Genomic DNA, 21,632 nt, shown 5'->3' on the forward strand with positions numbered 1-21,632 from the left:
GCAATTGCAATAAGGCTTGAACCAAACCAGGTCCGCATTTTAATTGATGTTCTTGTTTGCTTTTCTCTTTCTAGGTTTTTGGCGGCCTAGTTTGGATTCTTGTGGCTTCGGCTCGAGTTTCATTCCCAAGCGATCAAGGCTGGGTGATGTTTGTTTCGGTTTTCTGTTTTGTTATAACGACATTGCTGCTCATTCTGTACCTGGCTGGAGTTCAGAACAGTTCCTCTGCGTGGACTGCAGTGGTATGTCTGTGAGCTCTGCATTAGGCAACGGAACAAGTTCCCATTGCAAACCTGTCTGTGATACTCTAACCTCAGCAACATAAGCATTAGTTGCTGCTCTATAATCTCTTAATGGTTACTCTAACTAAGACATGTGCAACTTAACACTCAAGTTAACAAACTGGAATGCTTTTCATTAATTGATATTCCAGTCAAACAGATATAATACCCAGCAATCACTCCTATCGTAAACCAAAAGAGAAAATGCTGGAAAATCTCAGTAGGTCTGGCAGCACCTGTAAGAGAAAAGAGCTGAAGTTTCGAGTTCAGACGACCCTTTGTCAAAGCACTGTCAGTGGCTTTGGGGTCATCTGGACTCGAAACATAGAACATAGAACATAGAACATTACAGCGCAGTACAGGCCCTTCGGCCCTCGATGTTGCGCCGACCAGTGGTACCAATCTAAAGCCCCTCTAATCTACACTATTCCAATATCATCCATATGTTTATCCAATAACCACTTGAACGCTCTCAATGTTGACGAGTCCACTACTGCTGCAGGCAGGGCATTCCACGCCCTTACTACTCTCTGAGTAAAGAACCTACCTCTAACATCTGTCCTATATCTCTCACCCCTCAATTTAAAGCTATGTCCCCTCGTGCTAGCCAACACCATCTGAGGAAAAAGGCTCTCACTATCCACCCTATCTAATCCTCTGATCATCTTGTATGCCTCTATTAAGTCACCTCTTAACCTTCTTCTCTCTAACGAAAACAACCTCAAGCCCCTCAGCCTTTCCTCATACGATTTTCCCACCATACCAGGCAACATCCTGGTAAATCTCCTCTGCACCCTTTCCAACACTTCCACATCTTTCCTATAATACGGCGACCAGAACTGTATGCAATACTCCAAACGTCAGCTCTTTTCTCTCCTTACAGATACTGCCAGACCTGCTGAGATTTTCCAGCATTTTCCAATCTGGTTTCAGATTCCAGCATCCGCCGTAATTTGCATTTACTCCGATCTTAAACTCTACAACAAATCCTTAGGCTGCATTTAGTGATAACAGGGAATGGAAAGAAAGGGTGTCCAGTCAAGCTTCCAGAAGAACAAGGTGGTAAGTTCGAACGCTGAGTTTGAGAGGCCTCTCCCTGCCCTGTGCCTGCCGGGTGGCTAACTTATAATTATCCTTCAATCGATCATGTACAAAATCATAAATATTGGCAATGCTGCCCATGCTGGTGTACATGATAGGCTGGCCAGCATTTATTGTCCATCCCTAGTTGTCCTTGGGAGGCAGTTGAGAGTCAACCACATTGCTGTGGTTCTGGAGTCACATGTAGGCCAGACCAGGTAAGGACAGCAGATTTCCTTCTCTAAAGGACATCAGTGAACCAGATTGGTTTTTCCTGACAATTGACAATGGTTTCATGGTCATCAGTAGATTCTTTTTTATTGAATTCAAATTCCACCATTTGCCGTGGTAGGATTTGAACCCGGGTCCCCAGAACATTAGCTGAGTTTCTGGATTAACAGTCTAGTGCTAATACCATTCTCCATCACCTCCCACATAGCTCCAGGGACTATCAGATTTCGCCCCACGAGTATACCTGGTTGCTCTCTAGTAATTGTGATTGTTTTCAGTTCCTCCAACTTTTCTACTATTCTTGGGATGGTTTTTTTGTGAAGACGGACAAAACTTTATTTGTCCAAAGTCTCTGCCATTTCCTTGTTTCCCATTATTAATTCCCCAGTCTCCCCCTCTCAGGGACCAATGCTCACTTTAGCTACTCTCTTCCTTTCTAATTGCTTGTAGAAGCTTTTACTGTCTGCGTGTAAAATTCAATGATTGACAGTGCAGAGAAAGTCATACTTTCCCTCCCGATAACTGGAGTCACCTGAAGAAGGAGCAGTGCTCCAAAAGCTCATAATTCCAAATAAACCTGTTGGACTTTAACCTGGTGTTGTGAGACTTCCTACGTGCCCACTCGAGTCCAATGCCGGCATCTCCATTTCTTCAACCACTGTAGACCATGTGGTGCAGGTACACCCACAGTGCTGTTAGGGAGGGACCACTAGGATTTTGACCCAGTGACAGTGAAGGAACATGATATAGTTCTTAATAATGTACCTGGAGACAACTGTAGGATATAAACAGTGCTGAAACAGGCTTGTAGTTGTATTCTATAAATGGTTTCATGTTTGTGGTGTGATTTTGGTTTCTTTGCGTCTCTTCCCCCCTCACTAAAGGATGCTGATTTTTTGTGGGATACAGTTCAGTTGGTAATTGCTGCTCTTGGTACCTCAGCCAAGTTGCTGATATTCATGTATGGAATTGATCAGTTAGAGTTAGTGGGTCTTTGGTTCTTTTTTTCCCCAAATATGTGTCTCAGGGCAAAGAACAAAGAACAAAGAACAGTACAGCACAGGAAACAGGCCCTTCGGCCCTCCAAGCCTGTGCCGCTCCTTGGTCCAACTAGACCAATCGTTTGTATCCCTCCATTCCCAGGCTGCTCATGTGACTATCCAGGTAAGTCTTAAACGATGTCAGCGTGCCTGCCTCCACCACCCTACTTGGCAGCGCATTCCAGGCCCCCACCACCCTCTGTGTAAAAAACGTCCCTCTGATATCTGAGTTATACTTCGCCCCTCTCACCTTGAGCCCGTGACCCCTCGTGATCGTCACCTCCGACCTGGGAAAAAGCTTCCCACTGTTCACCCTATCTATACCCTTCATAATCTTGTACACCTCTATTAGATCTCCCCTCATTCTCTGTCTTTCCAAGGAGAACAACCCCAGTCTACCCAATCTCTCCTCATAGCTAAGACCCTCCATACCAGGCAACATCCTGGTAAACCTTCTCTGCACTCTCTCTAACGCCTCCACGTCCTTCTGGTAGTGCGGCGACCAGAACTGGACGCAGTACTCCAAATGTGGCCTAACCAGTGTTCTATACAGCTGCATCATCAGACTCCAGCTTTTATACTCTATACCCCGTCCTATAAAGGCAAGCATACCATATGCCTTCTTCACCACCTTCTCCACCTGTGTTGCCACCTTCAAGGATTTGTGGACTTGCACACCTAGGTCCCTCTGTGTTTCTATACTCCTGATGACTCTGCCATTTATTGTATAACTCCTCCCTACATTATTTCTTCCAAAATGCATCACTTCGCATTTATCCGGATTAAACTCCATCTGCCACCTCTCCGCCCAATTTTCCAGCCTATCTATATCCTGCTGTATTGCCCGACAATGCTCTTCGCTCTCCGCAAGTCCAGCCATCTTCGTGTCATCCGCAAACTTGCTGATTACACCAGTTACACCTTCTTCCAAATCATTTATATATATCACAAATAGCAGAGGTCCCAGTACAGAGCCCTGCGGAACACCACTGGTCACAGACCTCCAGCCGGAAAAAGACCCTTCGACCACTACCCTCTGTCTCCTATGGCCAAGCCAGTTCTCCACCCATCTAGCCACTTCTCCTTGTATCCCATGAGCCTTAACCTTCTTAACCAACCTGCCATGTGGGACTTTGTCAAATGTCTTACTGAAATCCATAGAGACGACATCCACGGCCCTTCCTTCATCAACCGTTTTTGTCACTTCCTCAAAAAACTCCACCAAATTTGTAAGGCACGACCTCCCTCTTACAAAACCAAATGGAGCTTCCACAATGCGAAGCATAACTAACATTTACCAGCCTAGCTCAGTGTCCCCTGTGGAACCTTGTTGGCTTTTTTCAGTGGGCTCTGCATTTTTCATATAGGTGATGAAAGTTTATTGGAGTAGGTTAGGAGGAGGTTACTATCAGGCCAGTCATGATCTTATATCGAAACATAGAAACTAGAAGAGGAGTAGACCATTCCAGCCTGCCCCGCCATTCATTTTGATCATGGCTGATCATCAAATTCAATATCCTGATCCCCCCTTCCCCCCACCCAATATCCTTGATCCCTTTAGCCCCAGACAATGTTTTAGCCTCAACTACTTTCTGTGGTAGTGAATTCCACACATTCACCACCCTCTGGGTGAAGAAATTTCTCCTCACCTCAGTCCTAAAAAGTTTACCCCTTATCCTGAAACTATGACCCCTAGTTCTGGACTCCCCCAACTATTGGAAACATTCTTTCTGAATCTACCCTGTCTAACTCTGTTAGAATTTTATAAGTTTCTATGAGATCCCCTTTCACTCTTCTAAACTCCAGTGAATATAATCTTAACTAACTTGATCTCTCCTCATATGACAGACCTGCCATCCCAGGAATCAGTCTGGTAAACCTTTGCTGCTTTTCCTTTATAGCAAGGGCATCCTTCCTCAAATAAGGACACCAAAACTGCACACAATACTCCAGGTGTGGCTTCACCAAAGCCCTATACAATTGCAGCAAAACATCCCTATTCCTATATTCAAATCCTTTCGCTATGAAGGCCAACATACCATTTACCTTCTTTAATGTCCGCTGTACCTGCGCACTTACTTTCAATGACAGATGCATGAGGACATCAAGGTCTTGCTGAGTATCCACCTCTTTCAATTTACACCTATTCAAGTAATAATCTGTCTTCATGTTATTGCTACCAAAGTGGATAATCTCACAATGATCCACACTATTCTGCATCTGCCACGCAGATGCCCACACACTCAGCCTGTCCAAATCGTGCTGAAGTATCTCTGCTTCTTCCTCACAGCTCACCCTTCCACCTCATCTGCAAATTTGGAGATAATACATTCAGTTCCCTCTTCCAAATCATTATAAGTTCATAAGATATAAGAGCAGAATAAGGCCATTCGGCCCATCGAGTCTGCTCCGCCATTCGATCATGGCTGATATGTTCCTCATCCCCATTTTGCTGCCTTCTCCCCATAACCCTTCAACGCATGACCAATTAAAAATCTGTCTAACTCCTCCTTAAATTTACTCACTGTCCCAGCATCCACCGCACTTTGGGGTAGCGAATTCCACAGATTCACAACCCTTTGGGAGAAGTAGTTTCTCCTTAACTCTGTTTTAAATTTGCTGCCCCTTATCGTAAGACTATGACCTCCCAGCCTAGAATGTCCCACAAGAGGAAGCATCCGCTCCACGTCTACTTTATCCATATCTTTTATCATCTTGTATACCTCAATTTAATCTCCCCATATTCTTCTAAATTCCAGAGAATATAGGCCTAAACTGTTCAATCTCTCTTCATACGACAAACCCCTCATCTCTGGAATCAATCTAGTGAACCTCCTCTGAACTGCCTCCAATCCACTACATCTTCCCTCAAATAAGGGGACCAAAACTGTTCACAATACTCCAGCTGCGGCCTCACCAATGCCTTGTATAGTTGCAACAATACTTCCTTACCTTTATATTGTATACCTTTAGCTTCATATAATGTGATCAGTGGTGGTCCTAGCACAGATCCCTGTGGAACTCCACTAGTCACTGCCTGCCAATCGGAAAAAGACCCATTTATGCCAACTCTTTGCTTCCTGTATTGAGTGACGGAGCAGGTTGGGGAGGGGGGCTAAGTGGCCATATGTTCAATTTCATTGTAAATGATTGTGAGAATTAGCTTGTCATTCCTCGTTTCCTCTTCTCTTTCAGGATGTGTTTTACCATTTCATTGCAGCGGTGTTTTATTTAAGTATTGCGGTTCTGGAGGCGAGTGACACAAGGCACATTTTAAGAGGCAGCAATCAAAAAAATTTCAGAATCAACATTGCCGCCACAGTAAGTCACTAAGCATCTGTTGAAATACTCTCCCCCAGTACTTTCTCAGTACTATGTTTAACAAGTGAAGAAAGGAAGCCTCCTCATGTTAAATAAATATCAGTGTTAACCAAGTGTAAAACAATAACCGCGGGTCCGATTCTCCCATCGTGGCCCGCAATGTTTCTGGTGGGTTGGGTCGGGCGATGCGCATGTCGGCCATTTTGCGGGTTCCCCATGAGCTTTTATGATCCGCGTGCACCTCCCAACTGGAAGAAAATGGCGCCGCCGGGAAAGCGCAGATGTCCGGTGGGAAGTGAGGTGAGTCATTTGAATATGTTTTACATATATTTTAAATGAATTTTAAATGCGATTATCGGGCCCGGCAAGTTCTGTGCTGGGCTCGATGATTTTGAATTGAATCTCCCAACCCGCCAGGAGTACTTCATTCTGGCGGGATTTAGAGTAGTTCCCCAGGTGAGGGGAACGAGCGGGAGACACCGGAGGAGGAGGGGGGGGGCGGCAACCGGGGCCCCTCAGGGGTTTGGGCAGCAGGGGCTGGTGCCTCCTGGGCATGAGCGCCCTCACAGTGCCAGCCTGTGCCTCCTGCCACTGCCCAAGGGGCAAAGTGCCCAGGCGACATCTTGGCACTGCCCACCGGGCATCGGGCAGTGCCATGGGGGCGGGGCCTATTGTGGGCTGGGCCTAAGGGGCAATTGGTGGGGTTAGGGGTTCGCCGCTGCAACTCTGCATTGGGATTGGTCTGGGATGAGAGTATGGCCAGCGATCGGGGCGGGCTGGGGGGTGGGGTGTGGTGGTTGTCTGCTGGTGGGGAGGGGGGGGGGGGGCGGCCTTCCGGTGGGGGGTGGGGTCAGCTGGGGTGAGGGAGTGGGGGGTGGGGGGGATCGCCACTGCTGGGGGGGAGGGGTGGGCTGGACATCGGGGCACTTCGTAGCTGGGGGGGGGGTCAGGGCTGGCCCAGGAATTGTTGTGGGGGCCTCGATTGGGCCGTGGCAGGGGGGAGGGGGTGCTGGAGGGGCAGCACTGCGGTGGCCCCGGGCTATTCAGTGACCCTGAGTTGTTTGCTGAAGGGAAACTAGGGATGGGCAATAAATGCTGGCCAGCGACACCCATGTCCCATAAATGAATTAAAGAAAAAGCTGTTTTAGAATCATAGAATCCCTACAGTGCAGAAGGAGGCCATTCGGCCCATTGGACCTGTACTGACCACAATCCCACCTAAGTGCTATCCCTGTAGCTCCATGTATTTACCCTGCTAACCCTCCTGACACTAAGGGACAATTTAGCATGGCCAATTAACCTAACCTGCACATCTTTGGACTGTGGGAGGAAACCGGAGCACCCGGAGGAAACCCACGCAGACACGGGGAGAATGTGCAAACTCCATACAGTCACCGGAAGCCCGAATTGGACCTGGATCCCTGGTGTTGAGGCAGCAGTGCTAACCACTGTGCCACCGTGCCGATGAATATATCCCATTTAGAAAAATGGAGTATGTCTTCAGCACGAAGATGGGACCCTCAACTGCACAAGGACTGTGTAGTGGCCACTCCTGCCAATACTGCCTTGGACAGATGGATCTACTACAGGTAGATTCACCTGTGGTGACTGGGGGACTTTCACAGTAACTTCATTGCAGTGTTAATGTAAGCCTACTTGTGATTAATAAATAAATTCCTGTTCTGTTTTATGAAGGTACCATCTTCCTATCATTCAGATTTATCTCTTCCTGTTCCAGGTGTTTGCCTTCGTGGCCACTTTACTTTATACGATACACGGAATACTGTCAATATTGAGATGGAAGTCCGCCTCATGAACTTCAAGATGATCAACAACTTACCAGAGGATTTTTACCCCTTCCCAAACCTGCTGATTGCTCTTTCCTTAATATTGTTGTACCTCATTCGCGTTTGTAACAGTAATTACGGCATTTACATATAACCAGGAAAGTACAGAATGGATGTGAAATGTATTTAATATTTAAAAGTTGGGAATACTAAATGTTCCAAAGGATATTGGAAATCTGCAACTCCAGATACGTCAATTTCAAAGTTCGGATGGTCAGATTTCCATTTGGTAAGGGTATTAAAGACTATGGAACCGAGCCAGGTTAATGGATTTAAGATGCAGGTACAGATCATCCATGGTCTTAATGACGGATGGAGGAATTTAATAGTCTTGCTTTTCATTGAATCAAAGAATCCCGACAGTGCAGAAGGAGCCCATTCGGCCCATCGAGTCTGCACCGACCACAATCCCACCCAGGCCCTATTCCCCTAACCCCACCATGGTTACCCTGCTAATCCCCCTGACACAAAGGGGAATTTAGCATGGCCAATCCACCTAATCTGCACGTCACATCTTTGGAGTGTGGGAGGAAACCGGAGCACCCGGTGGAAACCCACGCAGACACGGGGAGAACGTGTAAACTCCATACCGACAGTGACCTGAGGCTGGAATTGAACCCGGGCCCCTGGCACTGTGAGGCAGCAGTGCTAACCACTGTGGCACCGTGCCGCCCCTAAATTGTTCTTATGTCCCATATATCATGGATAGCTTATACCGCACTCCTTACTCAAACTGTAGAAAGATTCAGAGGCTCTGCAAGTTTTTAAGACTTTCTTTGTGGATGGGTTTCTTGCTTTGAGAATCCCCAATGAAAGATTAATCATAGACTCATGGAAGGGATGTGGCACAGAAGGAGGCCACTTGGCCCATCGTGTCTGTGCTGGTTGTAAAATGAGCCACCTGCCTAATCCCCACTTTCCAGCATTTGGTCCACAACGCTGCAGGTTACAGCACTTGAGATTCATACCTGGGCACCTTTTAAATGAGTTGAGGATTTTTGCCTCTGCCACCCTTTCAGGCAGTGGGTTCCAGATCCGCACAACCCTCTGGGTGGAAAATACCTTTCCTCATCTCTCCCTTAACCTTTCTACAAATGTGGGGGTGGGTTTAGCTCAGTTGGCTGGATGGCTGGTTAGTGATGCAGAGCGATGCCAACAGCATGGGTTCAATTCCCGTACCGGCTGAGGTTATTCATGAAGGGCCCCGCCTTCTCAACCTTGCCCCTCGCCTGAGGTGTGGTGATCCTCAGGTTAAATCACCACCAGTCAGCTCGCCCCCTCAAAGCAAGAGTAGCCTATCGTCATCTGGGACTGTAGTGACATTACCCTTCTACCAATCTATGCCCCCTAGTCACTGATTTCTCTGCTAAAGTCCCTTCCCAAGCAGGTCCCTCACAATTTTGTACATCTCAATCAAATTTCCCCACAGCCTCCCTTGATCTGGACAATCCCAGCCCATCCAATCTTTCCCCATTGCTGCAATTTTCAAGTCCTCGCAACATCCTTGTAAATCTCCTTTGTAGCCTCTCTAACACAGTTACATCCTTTCGTTAATGAGGTGACTAGAACTGCACACAGTACTCAGGTTGTGGCCTAACTAATATTTTATACAGTTCCAACATGACCTCCCTGCTCTCATATTCTCTGACTTGGCTAATGAGTGAAAGGATTCTGTTGTGGGGCTTTCTTTGATGTTCAGCTTGTTAATTTATTTACAACTTTGTTCCCTTCAAGCAGCCAGACAAAGTCACGGAATGTTTCAGAATAGTGGTTTATTCGAGCTCGAGCTATGGGACTTTGGAGAGTCAGCTGGTGAACAGCCAGAGTGCAGAATTCAGGAATACACAAGCAGATTTAGTTTTAAATTTGATTACAAGTAATTATCATATACCAATCAAGGTATCGGTGTTATCTCTACCCACCCACAACTATTGAGTAAGGTTACAACATGCATAAGATACAAATGTTAAACACCAATTGCTACCACCATGCGCTTGCTTAATTATAATATCCAATCAGCGTGAAGACTTAATCATGTTAGTTGACCTAATTCATTATTAGTGTTACAAGTTATCCTTGACATCCCAACTTGTGTCTGGGTTTGTGGATCTCAATCACCTCTCCCATGCCAAGATGTCTGATTTAATGACTCCTTCCAGACTAAGGGCCTTTGATAGATAAATGAATTTATATTCTATGGTTTTCTCCCTTGTAATTATACCTTGATGCTTATCTGGGTCAGCTTTAATACACACTTATGCTTTCTCTCATAGCAGCTTAAGTAATTTTTAAACTTGTGTGATTATTAACTCTTTCAGATTCCTGCTTAACCACCTTATCGACCTGTCCTGTTAGATAAAGCATTGATAGTATAACAAATGCACGTTTTGAATCTTAACGTGACTCATCCACAAAATCAAAATCATTAAGATATAATAAAGTATTGCAAAACCTTGTGGCTTTCTTTAATTCACAGGGTGGAAGAGTCAATTATGAGGGGGCATAGGTTTAAGGTGCGAGGGGCAAGGTTTAAAGGAGATGTACAAGGCAAGTTTTTTACACAGAGGGTGGTGGGTGCCTGGAACTCATTGCCGGGGGAGGCAGTGGAAGCAGATACGATAGTGACTTTTAAGGGGCATCTGGGCAAATATATGAATAGGATGGGAAGAGGGATATGGTCCCCAGAAGGGTAGGGGGTTTTAGTTCAGATGGGCAGCATGGTTGGTTTAGGCTTGGAGGGCCGAAGGGCCTGTTCCTGTGCTGTAATTTTCTTTGTTCTTTGTACTAAAATGAGAAAAGGAACAATTAATCTCAAAACACGACAGGACAACTCCTAAAAACGGCGTCAGACAATAAAGAATAAAATATGAAACATGTAAAAGGTGAAATCTGATGCCCATAAAAATTTGTTAAAAAATATTGGGGTGGGAATTAACGGCCGCACTCGTCCCGAAACCGTAAAATCCCGGCTGAGGTCAACGGACCTTTCCATTATCCGTCCCTCGCCCGCTCCAATTCCCGTGGCAGGCCGGGCGGTAAAATTCGGCCACAATGTCAAAAGCGTGGCAAGTCAAAGTTTTAAACTGAACAGGTCTTAAAAATTTCATCAGTTAATTGACTGAACTTCATTAATGAATCATAACATTTCCCCCGTGAACCCACAACAATGACCAAAAAATTCAGCAATCTGTGGACAATCACTCCAAGGTCCCTCCCTTTCTCCACACCTCAGTATCCTCCCATTGATTGTGTAATTCTTTGCCTTGTTTGACCTAGAATCATAGAGTCATAGAGGTTTACAGCATGGAAACAGGCCCTTTGGCCCAACTTGTCCATGTCGCCTTTTTTTTAACCACTAAGCTAGTCCCAATTGCCTGTGTTTTGCCCATATCCCTCTATACCCATCCGACCCATGTAACGGTCTAAATGCTTTTTAAAAGACAAAATTGTACTCGCCTCTACTACTACCTCTGTCAGCTTGTTCCAGCCACTTACCACCCTCAGTGTGAAAGATTTGCCCCTCTGGACACTTTTGTACCTCTCCCCTCTCACCTTAAACCTATGCCCTCTCGTTTTAGACTCCCCTACCTTTGGGAAAAGATGTTGACTATCTACCTTATCTATGCCCCTCATTATTTTATAGACCTCTATAAGATCACCTCTAAGCCTCTGACGCTCCACGGAAAAAATTCCCAGTCTACCCAACCTCTCCTTGTAACTCAAACCTCTCCAAATGCATCACCTCACACTTCTCTGGGTTGAATTGCTTTCGCCACTTTTCTACCTAACTGACCAGTGCATTGATATCTTCCTGCAGTCTACAGCAATCGTCCCCATTATCAACCATGCAACTGTTGTGATATGTTAAAACTTCTTGATCATTCCCCCTACCTATAGGTTCAAACCATTAATATATGTCACAAAAAGCAGGGGACCGAGTACTGATTCCTACGGAACCTCATTGGAAGCAGCCTTCCCGTCGCAAAAACACCCATCAACAATTACCCTGAGTTTCCTGACACTCACCCTGTGAACCCTGAGCCAATTTTGTATCCAGCTTGCTGCATTCCCCTGGATCTCATGTTTATTTCAACCAGTTGGACAAATGGGACCTTGCCAAAAGCCTTGCTAAAATCCACATAGAACAAATCAATCGCACCACCCTCATTCTTACCTCCTCAAAATATTCAAGTCAGATACGACCTTCTCATAACAAATCTGTGCTGGCTGTACTTGATTAATCTGTACCTTTCTAAGTGACAGTTTATCCTGTACCTCATGACTGATTCCAATAACTTGCCCACCACCAAGGTCAGACTGACTTGCCTGTAATTATCCATCCCAAACCTTGCTGCCTTTTTAATCAAAGGTACTAAGTTAACAGATCGACAATCCTCTGGCACCTCGCCTGTATCCAGTCAGGTTTGGAAAATGATGGCCCAACTCTCTGCAATTTCAAGCCTGGCTTCTTATAACAGTCTGGGGAACATTCCGTCTGGCCCTGGTGATGTAGCCACTTTCAAGGATGTTAATCCCCTTAATACTTGATTGTCACATCCAATACTTCACACAGTGTGAGGGGAGGGGAGGCAGTGGCATAGTGGCATTGTCGCTGGACTAGTAATCTCAGAGATGCAGGGTAATGCCCTGGGGACCCGGGTTCGAATCCCACCACGGTAGATGGTGAAATTTGAATTCAACAAAAATCTGGAATTAAAAGTGACCATGAAACCATTGTTGATCGTCAAAAAAACCCCATCTTATTCATTAATGTCCTTACCCGGTCTGGCCTACATATGACTCCAGATCCACAGCAATGTGGTTGACTCTCAAATACCCTCTGGGATAGGCCCAGCCAGTGATGCCCACATTCCATGAATGAATGTAAAAAGAACCTCCTATCTGCATTCTCCCCCTCTTTTATGAAGACAGACACATTTCGTGGATCTTGTCGCTTCAGGAACCGGGTGCACTAATCAAGAAAAATATTCCACTCATTGGGCTGAATTTTATGGCACCTTCGTGAATGGGGCGGAGTCATTCGAAATGTGGCGAAAGTGGAAAACCCAGCCAGTGGAAAACTCCTCTCCTTGTGTTTGGGTGGGCACGGTGAACTGTGCGGAGAAAGAATAGAGGGAACTCAAACCCAGAAATGAGTCTGTCTGATCTTCTGCTTATTAATTGAAATGGATGGGAAATCAATGAACACTGTGGCATCTTCCCCGTCTGAAATTCTGATATATGGTTCATCCACCCAAGCATTGAAGGAGAAAACTCTTCCCGTGTATATCAAACACTAACCCTTGCATTTATAATAAGCTTACTAGATTCATTCTGATTTTTTTAATAACCCAATTTTTTTCTTTTCATTTCTTTTGATTGACAACAATCTCAAATCATATATTGTTGCGGATTTGTGGTTTCTGCATTTCGGTTGCAAGATTAGTTGACTTGCATTGCATATTCTGATAGATGCATAAAGTAATTTTTTGTTTTGGTCCTGTTGCTTGTTTAATAGGAAAAGAATAAAATGAATAAAAAGTTGCTTCCAAACCCATTGTGGTTCTGGTTCCCACCGCGTGCTTTTTCTTCACATTCTGAGGTGGATCCCAGTGTCTATCTCCTCCGTTCAGCCTTGCTGCATGTGGTCACAGAGATGGCAGCCACTGCTGGAGAGGTTGGCTCTGTCACTGTGAGCTGGAGGCAGCCACACCTCGTAGAGTCACAGAGATATACCGCACGGAAACTCATCTCCAAACTGCGTGGCCTGGGACTCAGCACCTCCCTCTGCGACTGGATCCTAATCTTCCTAACTCACAGACGGCAATCAGTAAGTAGAGGGAACAACACCTTCCCCACGATCATCCTCAACACCGGTGCCCCACAAGGCAGTGTTCTCAGCCCCCTACTATACACCTATGACTGTGTGGCCAAATTCCCCTACAACTTGATTTTTAAGTTTGCCGAAGACACCACTCTAGTGGATCAGATCTCAAACAATGATGAGACGGAGTTGAGGATAGAGATAGAGAATCTGGTGAACTGGTGTGGCAACAATAATCTCTCCCTCAATGTCAACAAAACAAAGGAGATTGTCATTGACTTCAGGAAGTGTAGTGGAGGACATATCCCTGTCTGTATCAATAGGGACAAAGTAGAAATGGTCGAGAGCTTCAAGTTTTTAGGTGTCCAGATCACCAACAACCTATCCTGGTCCCTCCATGCAGACACTATAGTTAAGAAAGCCCACCAACGCCTCTACTTTCTCAGAAGACTAAGGAAATTTGGTATGTCCGCTACGACTCTCACCAACTTTTACAGATGCACTATAGAAAACAATCTTTCCGGTTATATCACAGCTTGGTCTGGCTCCTGCTCTGCTCAAGATCGCAAGAAACCACAAAGGGTCGTGAACGAAGCCTGGTCTATCACTCAAACCAACCTGATGCGCTATCAATAAGGCGAAAGACTACCTGTGTGCCAATACAAGTGTAGGCTTTTATTCACAACAGAATCAGGAGCAGATCCCAACAAATAACCAACCTGGACTGAACAAGGGGGAGGAGACAGCCACCTTTATACTAGGTGCCGAGGGGAGGAACCGAACTGGGAGGGGATGTGTCCAGGCATGACAAACACACAACGGTGGTCCATATAGGACAAAGGCACAACTGAGGTCCACCACACAACCTCCCACCCATTGACACTGTCTACACTTCCCGCTGCCTTGGAAAAGCAGCCAGCATAATTACCGCACGCACCTGGACATACTCTCTTCCACCTTCTTCCATCGGGAAAAAGATACAAAAGTCTAAGGACACATACCAACCAACTCAGAACAGCTTCTTCCCTGCTGCCACCAGACTTTTGAATGGACCTATCTTACATTAAGTTGATCTTTCTCTACACCCTGTCTATGACTGTAACATTCTGCACTCCTTTCCTTCTCTATGAACGATATGCTTTGTCTGTATAGTGCGCAAGAAACAATACTTTTCACTGTGTACTAATACATGCGACAATAATAAATCAAATCAAATCAATTCTGCACTTTTAGTCAGAAAATTACAGTCCATATCAGGCCAGTTTCACTCGACAATGACTGCCCACTATGCACTCACTTCTTGCAACCTTGCAGGCACTCACATTGGCACAGTTGGCAGAGAGATTCTGTGCTTAAAAAGGCTCTTACATGTCTTTTAAACTACCACAGTTGGCATCCTGCCACATCCCTGGGTATACACCACTGAACATACATGCAAACTTACAAACTAGAAGCAAGAGTATGCCACTTGTCCTCCTGAGCCTGCATTGCCATTTGATAAGATAATGGTTGATCTGACTGTTACCTCAATTTCACTTTCCTGTCTGCTCCCTGATGCGCTATCAATAAGGCGAAAGACTACCGATATGCCAATATAAGTGTAGGCTTTTATTCACAACAGAATCAGGAGCAGATCCCAACAATTAACCGACCTGGACTGAACAAGGGGGAGGAGACAGCCACCTTTATACTAGGTGCTGAGGGGAGGACCCAAACTGGAAGGGGATGTGTCCAGGTATGACAAACACACACAACGGTGGTCCATATAGGACAAAGGCACAACTGAGGTCCACCACATTCACCCCTTCCTTTTAAAAAAACAACACGGGGGTGAAGCGGAAACAATATCACAAGTCCAGACGAACCGGTGGCTTGATCCGTCGTTGCGATCGTCGTAGTGCAGGTCGCAGAGTCGTCCGAGCAGGGAGCGATGTCGGCCCAGGCTCCGTACAGTGAGCGTCGAGAGAAGGCGCTGGGTGGTGTGAAGCGGACCGATCCGTCGTCCCGTCCAGTCGTCGGGTACTGCGTGGCGACGGCTCCGGCGACTCAAGCGAGCTGTACATAGGGGTGAGAGGAATGAGCAGTGGCCCTGGTGGCGTATGGGGAACAGTGGGAACCGGAGCTGGGGGGTGGGGGGCTGCAACAGGCTCTGGGCACACTACATTGGGGACAGGGACTGAGGGAGGAAGAGGCGTAGCAGTCTCCGAATGGACGACACCAGGGACCGTGGGGCGGAAGGACGTGGTGACCTCCGGGGCACCCGCGGGTGCCAAGTCACGGACAGAAACCGTGTCCTCCCGCCCATCAGGGTACGCTACATAAGCATATTGGGGATTAGCATGGAGCAATTGGACCTCCTCGACCAAGGGATCTGCCTTATGGGTCCGGACATGCTTCCGAAGCAGGACGGGTCCCGGGGACATCAGCCAATCCGGGAGCGAAGTACCCGAGGAGGACTTCCTGGGAAATGAAAACATCCGCTCGTGAGGGGTCGTATTGGTCGCTGTGCACAAGAGTGACCTAATGGAATGTAATGCGTCCGGAAGGACGTCTTGCCAACGGCTGACTGGAAGGCCCCTAGACCGTAACGCTAATAGAACGGCCTTCCAGATGGTTGCGTTCTCCCGCTCTACTTGACCATTGCCCCTGGGGTTATAGCTAGTGGTGCGGCTGGAGGCAACGCCTTTGGCGAGCAGGTACTGCCTCAGCTCGTCACTCATGAAAGAGGACCCACGGTCGCTATGAATATAGGCTGGGAAGCCGAACAGGGTGAAGAGCTTGTTCAGGGTCCGAATCACTGTAGCCGTGGTCATGTCCGAGCAGGGGAAGGCAAAAGGGAAACGTGAGTATTCGTCAATGATATTCAGGAAATAAACATTGCGGTTAGAGGAGGGGAGGGGGCCTTTAAAATCAACGCTAAGGCGCTCGAACGCGCGAGTGGCCTTTACAAGGTGCGCCCTACCTGGCCGGTAGAACTGCGGTTTGCACTCAGCGCAGACCCTGCATTGCCTGGTAATCGTCCGGACTTCCTCAAGGGAGAAGGGCAGGTTACGGGACTTGACAAAATGGAAAAATCTGGTGACACCCGGGTGACAGAGGTCGTTATGGAGGGACTGTAGCTGGTCTAGTTGGGCACTGGCACATGATCCACGGGACAGGGCGTCTGGGGGCTCATTGAGCTTCCCAGGCCGGTACATGATGTCATATCTGTAGGTGGAGAGCTCAATCCTCCACCGCAAGATCTTGTCATTCTTAATCTTGCCCTTTTGCCTGGTGTTAAACAGGAAGGCAACTGACCGCTGGTCCGTAATTAAGGTGAAACGTTGGCCCGCGAGATAATGGCGCCAGTGCCGGACGGCTTCCACGATGGCCTGGGCCTCCTTCTCGACCGAGGAGTGTCGAATCTCAGGGCCTTGTAAGGTCCGGGAAAAGAAGGCCACCGGACGGCCCCTCTGGTTAAGGGTGGCAGCTAGGACAAAGTCAGACGCATCACTTTCCACTTGGAATGGGATGGATTCGTCCACAGCGTGCATCGCGGCCTTCGCGATGTCTGCTTTGATGTCATCGAAGGCCCGACAGGCCTCCTCCGCCAGGGGAAAAGAGGTCGATTTTAGGAGCGGACGGGCTTTATCTGCGTAACGGGGAACCCACTGGGCATAATAGGAGAAGAAGCCCAGGCATCTCCTCAGTGCTTTGAGGGTAGTAGGGAGGGGAAGCTGCATAAGGGGACGCATACGGGCTGGGTCGGGGCCAAGGACACCATTTTCTATCACGTACCCAAGGATGGCGAGGCGGCGTGTCCGGAAAACACACTTCGCCTCATTGTATGTGAGGTTCAGGAGAGTGGCCGTACGAAGGAATTTTTGTAGGTTGGCATCATGGTCCTGCAGGTCATGGCCGCAGATGGTGACGTTATCCAGATACGGGAAAGTGGCCCGTAGTCCGTGCTGGTCCACCATTTGATCCATGGTCCGTTGGAAGACTGAGACCCCATTGGTGACACCAAAGGGGACTCGGAGGAACTGGTAGAGGCGGCCATCCGCCTCAAAGGCAGTGTATGGGCGATCCTCCGAGCGGATAGGGAGCTGGTGGTAAGCCGATTTCAAATCGATCGTTGAAAAAACCCTATAGTGCGCGATGTGGTTGACTATGTCCGCGATACGGGGAAGAGGATATGCATCTAGTTGGGTATACCTGTTTATGGTCTGGCTGTAGTCAATCACCATGCGGTGTTTCTCCCCCGATTTAACTACGACCACTTGCGCCCTCCAGGGGCTGGTGCTGGCCTGGATAATCCCTTCCTGGAGCAAACGTTGTACCTCGGACCGAATGAAGGCCCGGTCATCCGCACTATAGCGCCTACTCTTGGTGGCTATAGGCCTACAATCCGGGGTGAGGTTATCAAATAACGGGGGGGGGGGGTGATCTTGAGGGTCGAGAGACTGCAGGTGGTGCGCGAGGGGCACTGCCGTGACGGCGCCTTGCAGACGGAGAGCGGGGGATAAGGGCCATCGTACTGCAGGATGACGCTTCTATGATGGCTGAGGAAATCTAACCCCAGCAGTACAGCTGCGCAGAGTCGCGGCAGCACGAGGAGCCGAAAACGCTCGTAGACTGTGCCCTGTACCGTCAGCGTCACCAAGCAGCACCCGAGGACCTCCACTGAGTGAGAATTCGAGGCCATGGAGATGGTCTGGCTCCAGGGTCGCACGGGAAGGGCATATTGACGCACTGTGCGAGGGTGTATAAAACTTTCCGTGCTCCCACAGTCAAACAGGCAGTTTTCTGCATAACCATTTACCTTGATCTCCATTATGGACTTGGAGAGTTGATGTGGCTGCGACTGGTCCAGGCAAATCGATGCCACTGTTGACTTAAAGAAGAATCCATCTTCGTCGCCGTCTGATGACGTCACGGATGAAGCTTCCTGCTCAGCTTGCCTTGATGCCAGTCTCAAAGATGGCGACTCCCGCACTTCCGGTGACCGCATCAAAGATGGCGATTCCCGCACTTCCGGTGACCGCATCCAAGATGGCGATTCGCGCGCAGCCGCCGCCTGCATCAAAGATGGCCGCGCCCTCGGAGCACACATGGCTCCACGAGTCTTCAGAAGCGGCTTTGCTCGGCAGACTTTAACAAAGTGGCCTAGCTTACCGCATCCGGAGCAAATCGCATCCTTTGCCGGGCAGTGACGCCGAGGGTGCTTAGGGAGGCCACAAAAGTAACATTTGGGCCCTGCTGGAGCAGCCGTCGCAGTGGAGCCGTCGGTGGAACGGGATCCAAGGTAAGACCTGAGATTATGGGAGGCTGCTTCTTACGTTTCGGCCATCGTGGCCGTTTTCCGGAGGTCTAGGTCATCTTGTTCCAGCAGACGCTGCTGGATGTATGTAGACTCAATGCCCGCAACGTAGGCGTCGCGGATCAGATCCTCCGTGTTCTGAGCTGCTGAAACAGCCTTACAGTCGCATGCTCGGGCGAGGACTCGCAGGGCGCGCAGAAATTGGGCGCACGATTCTCCTGGCTGCTGTTTGCGGGTAGTTAGGAGGTGTCTGGCGTAAACCACGTTAGGGCTCTTTCGGAACTGCCCTTTTAGGAGTTCGATAGCGTCCGCGTAAGTAGCAGCGTCCCGGAAGATTCCATAGACAGTTTCGCTTACCCGGGCGCGGAGCACGTGGAGTTTAGCAGCGTCGGTGTCGATGGCCGTAGCGGTGTCGACGAATGCTTCGAAGCAGTCCAACCAATGATCAAATTTATCAGAGGCTCCAACCTCTTGAGGGTCTAATGCTAACTTGTCGGGTTTTAGAAACTGCTCCATACTAGTAACTGTTGTGAATAAAATTGATGCGCTATCAATAAGGCGAAAGACTACCGATATGCCAATATAAGTGTAGGCTTTTATTCACAACAGAATCAGGAGCAGATCCCAACAATTAACCGACCTGGACTGAACAAGGGGGAGGAGACAGCCACCTTTATACTAGGTGCTGAGGGGAGGAACCAAACTGGAAGGGGATGTGTCCAGGTATGACAAACACACACAACGGTGGTCCATATAGGACAAAGGCACAGCTGAGGTCCACCACACTCCCTATAACCTTTGACTCCCCCTTGTCAATCAAGAATCCATCTAACTCAGCCTCAAAAATATTCAATGACTCAGCCTTCACTGCCCAGTGTTTGAGGGTGGCACGGTGGCACAGTGGTTAGCACTGCCATCTCACAGCACCAGGGACCCGGGTTCAATTCCTACCTTGGGTCATTGTCTGTGTGGAGTTTGCACATTTTCCCCGTGTCTGCGTGGGTTTCCCCCGGGTGCTCCGGTTTCCTCCCACAGTCCAAAGATGTGCGGGTTAGGTTGATTGGCCATGCTAAATTGCCCCTAGTTCCGGGGGGATTAGCAGGTTAAATGTGTGGGGTTACGGGAACAGGGTGGGATTTTTGTCAGCGCAGGCTCGATGGGCCGAACGGCCTCCTTCTCTACTGTAGGGATTCTATGATTCTAAGAGAATTGCATAAGTGAAAAACATTCTCCTCACTTCCATCTTAAAAGTGTGTCCCTGTGTTCCAGCCTCTCTCATAAGGGGTAACACCTCAGCAGCCAACTTCTCAAGTCCCCTCAGGTTCATTTATGCCTCTTTAAGATCGCCTCACTTTCATCTAAAGCCCAATGAATACAGACCCAGCACATCCAAACTTTCCTCCTGAAATAATTCTTTCATTCCAGGATTCCGTTGAGTGAATCTTCTCCAATTTATTCTAATGCAATTATATCCTTTTGTTAAAGGAAGGAGACTAAAACAGGTCTGGAGTACTTATTTTTCTTTATTTATTCATGGGATGGGGGTGCTGTTGACTGGGCCAGCATTTATTGCTCGCCCCCAACTGCCCTTGAGAAGGTGGTGGTGAACAGCCTTCTTGAACCGTGTAAGGCAGCATGGTGGCACAGTGGTTAGCACTGCTGCCTCACAGCACCAGGGACCCGGGTTCGATTCCCGGCTTGTGTCACTATCTGTCTAGAATCTGCACGTTCTTCCCCTGTTAGCGCGGGTTTCCTCCGGGTGCTCCGGTTTCCTCCCACAGTCCAAAAAGATATGCTGGTTAGGTGCATTGGCCATGCTAAATTCTCCCTCAGTGTACCCGAACAGGCAGCGGAGTGTGGTGACTAGGGGATTTTCACAATAACTTCATTGCAGTGTTAATATAAGTCTAATTGTGACAATAATAAATAAACTTTAAACGTTGTAGTGCCTGAGGTGTAGGTACACCCACAGGGAGTTGTTAGGGAGGGAGTTCCAGGATTTTGAGCCAGCGACAGTGAAAGAACGGCGATATATTTCCAAGTCAGGTTGGTGAGGGACTTGGAGGAAAATTTGCGGGTGGTGGTGTTCCCATGTATCTGCTGCGCTTTTTCCTTCTAAGTGGTAGAGGTCATGGATTTGGAAGGTGCAGTTGAAGGAGCCTAGGTGAATTGCCACATGCATCTTATAGAAGCTGCTTGCTCCCCTTCCTCCACTGCCATTCCCACCAACTGAAAACAGGCTTGGAGAATCCCCACTATCAACATCCTGGGTGTTACCACTGACCAGAAACTGAACTGGACTAGCCATATCAATACTGTGGCTAAGACCAGGTCAAACACTCGGGGTCCTGGGAAGCTCACATCCCACAAATGAATTTTCAGAAAGATGAAAATCTACCCGTGTATTTTTGGCCCATCGAGTCTGCGAGTGTGCGCATGAAGGAACATCTTCAGAAAGGACCACCACGAGGATGAGTCCACATCGGGCCGTGATCTTACGACCAAGGCCTGCCCAACATTTGGCAAGACAAGGTGGTAAAATCGGGCGGGATGAGAAGTCAGGTCTGCACCCGGTTTTTCACTTACCCCTATCGTGCCAGCCCTGTTTTGGCACGAAATTGGCATCGCGCCCTTTCAAAAAAGGCCTGACGCAGATTTAAATATTAATGACAACACTTGAATGTCATTACCGAGTCCTGGACGCTATCA

At 48.0% G+C, this 21,632-nt stretch overlaps 1 protein-coding gene across 1 annotated transcript in view; it reads left to right on the top strand.

Moving 5' to 3' along the window:
• The window catches only part of LOC144494071 (myelin and lymphocyte protein-like), a 30,936-nt gene extending 20,689 nt beyond the window's left edge, over nt 1-10,247 (top strand). The window contains exons 2-4 of the mRNA XM_078213648.1: nt 75-242; nt 5,828-5,953; nt 7,692-10,247. Coding sequence (XP_078069774.1) covers nt 75-242; nt 5,828-5,953; nt 7,692-7,769 — 372 coding nt within the window. The 3' untranslated portion in view covers nt 7,770-10,247. The remainder of the gene's footprint in view (nt 1-74; nt 243-5,827; nt 5,954-7,691) is intronic.
• The last annotated feature ends 11,385 nt before the right edge of the window (nt 10,248-21,632 follow it).

This window comes from Mustelus asterias, chromosome 5, assembly GCF_964213995.1.
Source record: "Mustelus asterias chromosome 5, sMusAst1.hap1.1, whole genome shotgun sequence".
Taxonomy (NCBI): Eukaryota; Metazoa; Chordata; class Chondrichthyes; order Carcharhiniformes; family Triakidae; genus Mustelus; species Mustelus asterias.